The sequence below is a fragment of the Microcebus murinus genome, chromosome X, assembly GCF_040939455.1.
Source record: "Microcebus murinus isolate Inina chromosome X, M.murinus_Inina_mat1.0, whole genome shotgun sequence".
Classification (NCBI taxonomy): domain Eukaryota; kingdom Metazoa; phylum Chordata; class Mammalia; order Primates; family Cheirogaleidae; genus Microcebus; species Microcebus murinus.
Genome location: NC_134136.1, coordinates 95,486,140 through 95,492,054, shown reverse-complemented (window position 1 = coordinate 95,492,054; position 5,915 = coordinate 95,486,140). Strand labels below are relative to the sequence as shown.

The following is a 5,915-nucleotide window of genomic DNA, read 5'->3' as shown; positions in this document are numbered from 1 at the left end:
AATCAAACCGGTAGCCGATCCCCCAGGGGGCTCCCGGACATTAAGCCTCCCATGTCCTCGTCGGGGAGGAGGGGGGCAGGTGAATGCCCAGCGTGTGACCCAGGAGAGGGAGACTCTTGGGCCATTAGGGGACGTGCCCGTAGAGTAGGCGCGCCCACACTCATCCCTGGAGGAGACAGGCCAAAAAAGACACTCCATGCCCCCTCCCTCGGTCTTTGGCACGGGACTGTGCCCCCAGCGCCTTGCACATCTTCCTCCCCAGCTGGGCGGGGACCACTGTTCTCCCATTCCCAAGGAGCCTCCTCCGACCTGCTTGGACCCTTGGCAGTTAAAGATTCCCAGACTTTCGCCCCTCCCGCCTTGCCCATTTCTCCCCCCCCCCCCCCCCGCCTCCCGCCGACGCCCCCAGATCTCTTGGGCTCGCCCTTCCTGAAAGTAGGCGAGGCCCAGCAGCCGAGGCCGGGGCGCAGAAGGAGACGGGTGGGAAGAGGGAGGAGCGGCGCGCGGCGGCCCGGGGGCGTGCCTTCCGCTAGCCCGGCCCCTGGGTGCGCGCGGCGGTGGCGGCGGCGGCCGTGCCTCGCTCTGAGAGACAGGTATCGCTTAGGCGCCATGTTGTGAGCGGAAGTGGGGGAGCGCGCGGCGGTCGCTGTTCTGCTGGGAGCGGGCGCGGGAACCGGCGGGGGGGGGGTGGGGGCGGAGCCGTGGTCCGGGCGGCGGAAGGAGGAGAGGAAGAAAGGGGCGAGACCCGGTGCCCGGCAGCGGCGCGAGGCTCTCGCTGAGCGCGCGGGTGTCTCTGGCTAGGCGCGCGGTGTTCAGGCGGTCGGTGTCGGCGTCGAGCCTTCTCCCGGGCGGTCGCCACTGCTGCTGCTGCTGCAGCTGCCGTGGGGCTCGGGCGGCGACGGAGCGGGGCCGGCCGCGGGGCGGGCGGGGAGGGAGGAGGCGGTGAAGGCGGCGGGCCGGGGGGGAAGATGCCGCTGGCGCAGCTGGCGGACCCGTGGCAGAAGATGGCTGTGGAGAGCCCGTCCGACAGCGCTGAGGTGAGTGTAGCAGGACGGCCGGGGCGGGCGCGCCTCCTCCCCGCGCCCCCGCCGGCTCGCACTCCTCCCCGGAGCTGACCACTGGGCCCCTTTTTCTCCCGCTCGCGTCTCCCCCGGGTTCAGGATTTCGGTCTGGGGTGTTCGGGTTGATCTGTTTGCCCGTCTGGCTGTTCCTCCCACCCGCACCCTCACCTCCCTCCCTCGCTTTGGGGGCTGCCGGTGTGGTGGCGCGTGGGGTTTGGAGTGGGTGCTGGGGCTTTGCAAAAAGCCAATTTTAATCAACTTTGCGTGGGGAAAGTGGGAGGCGGAGCGGGGGCCGGCGGGGAGTTGGGAAGTTTGGCCCTGCCGGGTCGGGGGCTTCCCCGGACCTTGGCGACTTTGGAGGCTAAATGAGGGGTATGGATTGGCTTCACCCGGGAGCAGGGACGCTCGAGTCGGGCTGAGGGATGGGGGTGCTGCGGGGAGATGGGCGCGCGGAGGCAGGGGTGGCGACCTGTGGGGGTTTTGGTTAAGGGGTGCAGGACGGGGTTGCCTCCCCCCATCTGCCTGCCGCAGCGGTTTCTGCTGCTGCAAAGGAGAAAGTGGAAGCCTGAGGTCCTCCACCCCCTACCCTCTCGTTCCTGAGGTCGCTGAGCTCGAGGACCCCGTCCCTGCGAGTTTAACTTGAGTTTCCTGTCCATGGAGGTGAGAGGGTGATATTCAAGGAGATCAGCGGCTGCCGTAAAGGGCTTTCTGGTTTTTCTCGCCCAGGATCTGGTGACCGTCCCTGAGACACCCACCCGAGTGCCCAAAACCCAAACAATACACCCAAACAGGGCAAACAGAATTTCCCCGGACACATCACTGCACCGAGCTTTTCGCAGCCGCCCCTGTCCCAGAACCAACTCGGGGTCTGCGAAAATAATCCAGACAAGACCTATTCCAGGGTATCAGCGCTCCTCTCCGGAGTAGAAAATCAATTCCTGATGGTGGCGCGTCTGTGATTCTTCCTTCTTGACTTTTTGCTGTCTTCTATGCCCGCAGCGGACTTTGGGGGGTTACAGGATGATGGGCTGCGTGTGTGTAATAGTTACTGAGTGAGTGACCCCATTTCTGGAAAGCATGACTGAAACGCGGGGGTGGAATGGGGCAGGCTCTGATGAGTGGTGTACTTGGCGGCAGCCGCTGCCCTGCCGGCCTCCGCAGTGTGCGAGGTGGATAGGGTTACTGGTTACGTCAGTAAAGCCGAGGCTCGGTTTGATCTGAGATGCGGGACACTTGCATTCTCGGGTATAATGGAGGGGGAGGGGGATCAGTTCAAATCGCTTTTCAATTTTTTTCCCAGTCACCTCCACTGCTGTATAAAAATGTTTACTTGTTCTTAACGCAAGCAGGGTTGTAATAGTGCTTACGATCGGTGCTTAGTATTTTGTGACTTGGATCATACTTGTAAAACCTAAACTAAATGCTGCTCTTCAATAGAAAAGACATTGATATATGTTGAAAGAGAGAAAGGAAAAGAAAGAAAATCATGTTTTTGAGACTGGCAGAATCACAAGAATTTTATTTTAAATTGTTATCCAGTCTAATACTATCAATCGTTCATAAGGAAGTCAGATTTAGAATGTTTAATCATCCTTTGGTTGGATAGTGTCAAAAGCAGTATGCAACGAGGCTCTTTTCATATTTTTCCTTAAGAGATTTTTTTACATTAAATAATATAGTTAAAAGGTTAATAAAATGTTCCCAAAGCGCTGAACTTGTGGAAAGAAATTGAATTTGCTTTGAGCCTGATTTTTAGATACAAACATTAACAATTGCAACTAAGGATCAGTCCACTTTTCTGCGTGGCATATAATCAATATGTAGGAAAAAATATCATTTAAAATTCCACCTTATCCTTTTTCTATATAGAATACATTTGGATAAGGAAGGCAGAAAACTGGTATTTATTTAGCACCTACTATGTGTCAGGTTCTGTGCTACATGCTGTTTCATTTTACCCTTCCTATGACCCAGCAGGGTAGGGTTATGGTCCCCATTGTTACAGATTAGGAAACCAAATCTCAGAAGTTAAGGGCACAAAGATTGTAAATAGTAAATGGCAGAGCTATAATTCAAAACCAGGTGGATACAATTTATGTGCTTTGCTTTGTATTACGGTAGCTGCTTCAAATCTTTTGTGGAAAAATTCAGAGTATGAATAAATAAGCCAGTAGTTAGAGGTCATGTATTTTTCAGAAACAAATAGAGTATTATAAGAGGTCTCATTTGGTAAAGCTGTGTTATTTCAGTTGCTATCATGTTGTCTAGAACTTGGCAGATAGGATTCCACAATTTGCCATTTTCAAAGAATTTTCTTGCTATTCTGGCATAAGGTATGTCGAACAGAGCCAGTGTTGCCTAAATTTATTAAAACTAGATTTTAACAAATTGCCTTTAGATAGTTCCTTTCCTTTGGTTGTTCAGCTGTTTCAAGTAAATTACTTATGATACAATTTGGCAATATTGAAGCCAATGAGGAGAAGGTTGAGAAGTTCCGCTCAGAGGTCTAATATTTATACTCACTATTGTGCTATTTCTTGCTCAGTAGGCCCCTATCAGATAATAATTATATTTTACCAGAGTAACATCCTTTTATTTTAAAAAGTCATTTACTTGAGTTAATATATCAAAATTTTTTTCTCTAGGCTGAAGGATTTCAGGGTTGGTCCCTATAGGAATTTACATTTATGGTCTCATCCCTAGTAGACTATGAACTCTTGAAAGCAGATACTTCTCTCTCTCTCTCTCTCTCTCTCTCTCTCTCTCTCTCTCTCTCTCTCTCTCTCTCTCTCTCTCTCTCTCTCTCTCTCTCTCTCTCTCTCTCTCTCTCTCTCTCTCTCTCTCTCTCTCTCTCCTCTCTCTCCTCTCTCTCTCTCTCTCTCTCTCTCTTCCCCCCCCCCCTCAGCATTCAGTACAGTGCCTGGCACTTACATATTATGAACTCAATAAATGTCTGTTGAATGAACCATGAGGGTCAGGAATAGGATGATTATGAATCTTATCTCTTTTTTAACATTTTAATCTTACACTGGAAAGGGAACAATTTTAAAAGACCTGAGTGCCTCACTAAAAACACAGGCAGTTTTTTCAATTATTCTTTTACACAGACCTTCCTGCTTTAAGACCTCACACGACTTTCATGGTGCTCAAAACAAAAAACCCTTGTGGTTGAACTCAAACGTGGGTCAGAACATGATAGGCTAGAACTAGGTTGAATGTTTAAAGAAGCAAATTTAGGATTATAAAGGAAGTACTATGTAAGCAAAGTAAGGGTTGGTACAAGATAAAAAACAAATAACTTCCTAAGTGGTCTGGGTGAATTCAGAACCTTTTAAGAGTTATTTAAAGATGATAGTATGCTTTTGAATATTTCACTGTTTAGGAGATGGATAGCAAGGAATTGTGGCTCTTCTGTTCTACAAATTACTTGCCATTGCTGTCAGGGACAGCATTTACTGGATCATAACCCTGACCTAGAGTGACACTTTTTTCTCAGTTGCAGTTGAGTAGATATAACTGGTAGTAAATTTAAATATGAACAGTGTAGACTTTTAAAATAATAAAGTCGAGGTTATTTTTGCTTTATACAAATGTGTTATATAAAAATGGTCACAATGTATTGTGTACAATAATGTATACAGTGTTTTATACAATGTGTTGTATGAAAATAGCCACCCTGACTTCTTTTAAACAAGTACCCATAATGCATTGAAAAATATTAACTATATAAATATTTTATTATAGAATAAGAGACCCTGGTGTTGGAGATCAAATTTAGTGAATGTGCAGCCATTTTTAACCTCAAAGTTTGTATGATATTCTATAGTATAATATATGTTATAGTACATAAATTCTGTAGTATTTCTACTACATCTATATTACATAGGTTTCTTATATTTTATCTATAGGGAAAATGTTCTATTAAAGTATGATCATTGATTTTGAAAAAAAAATGTTTTATTAAGTTTCCTTTTCCTGTTTCATTTTTACCACCTTTCAGGTTTTTTTCTTTCCCTCAAGTGAAGATCTGAGGAGAGGACAGGTATTGTTACATGTCAACTGTCAAGTAACTGTGACACATTACTGAACACTTCATTGTTTTCAGTGATTATAATATAGGATGTCAGTTTTTTAAAATCTAGGAAAGTTTGCTTTATTTTGGCAGCTTGATCCTGTACCGATCAGGTAGATTCAAAATATGAAACTTCCTGGGTGCATTTAAATTTTAAAATAAAGAGATAAACTTTTATCTAATTAAAGAAACAAATATAGGCAGACTTTGCCTTTTCTTTAAGTACTTTTCTGGAAATCACAATGTGTATATCCTATTTTTATATAAGAAGGGTGGCATAATTGGGCTGTGCACTTCTGACCAAGGACTCAATGTTCAGTAAGTTATAGAATGATCAAAAATGTAGCAGATCATTTATCTAGAATTCTGAATTGCAGAAGAATTGCCCTAAAGTTTTTTTTTTTTTTTAAATTATCATCCAGGCCGGGCGCGGTGGCTCACGCCTGTAATCCTAGCACTTTGGAAGGCCGAGGCGGGCGGATTGCTCGAGGTCAGGAGTTCGAAACCAGCCTGAGCGAGACCCTGTCTCTACCAAAAATAGAAATAAATTAATTGACCAACTAAAAAATATATATATACAAAAAATTAGCCAGGCATGGTGGCGCATGCCTGTAGTCCCAGCTACTCGGGAGGCTGAGGCAGTAGGATCGCTGAGCCCCGGAGATTGAGGTTGCTGTGAGCCAGGCTGACGCCACGGCACTCACTCTAGCCTGGGCAACAAAGTGAGACTCTGTCTCAAAAAAAAAAAAAATAAAAAATAAAATAAAATAAATAAATAAATT

General features: G+C 46.9%; 1 protein-coding gene across 4 annotated transcripts in view; it reads left to right on the top strand.

Moving 5' to 3' along the window:
- Nucleotides 1-909: 909 nt before the first annotated feature.
- Nucleotides 910-5,915, top strand: part of RPS6KA3 (ribosomal protein S6 kinase A3) — a 103,911-nt gene continuing 98,905 nt past the window's right edge. For 3 of the 4 annotated variants that reach the window (XM_012784637.3, XM_012784633.3, XM_012784635.3), the window contains exon 1: nucleotides 950-1,037. Coding sequence is in view for 1 of the 4 variants with exons in the window: in XM_012784631.3 (XP_012640085.1) it covers nucleotides 969-1,037 (69 nt within the window). In the remaining 3 variants the exon portion in view is untranslated. Of the gene's footprint in view, nucleotides 1,038-5,915 lie in introns of all 4 variants that reach the window. The other variant, XM_012784631.3, reaches the window with a different exon arrangement.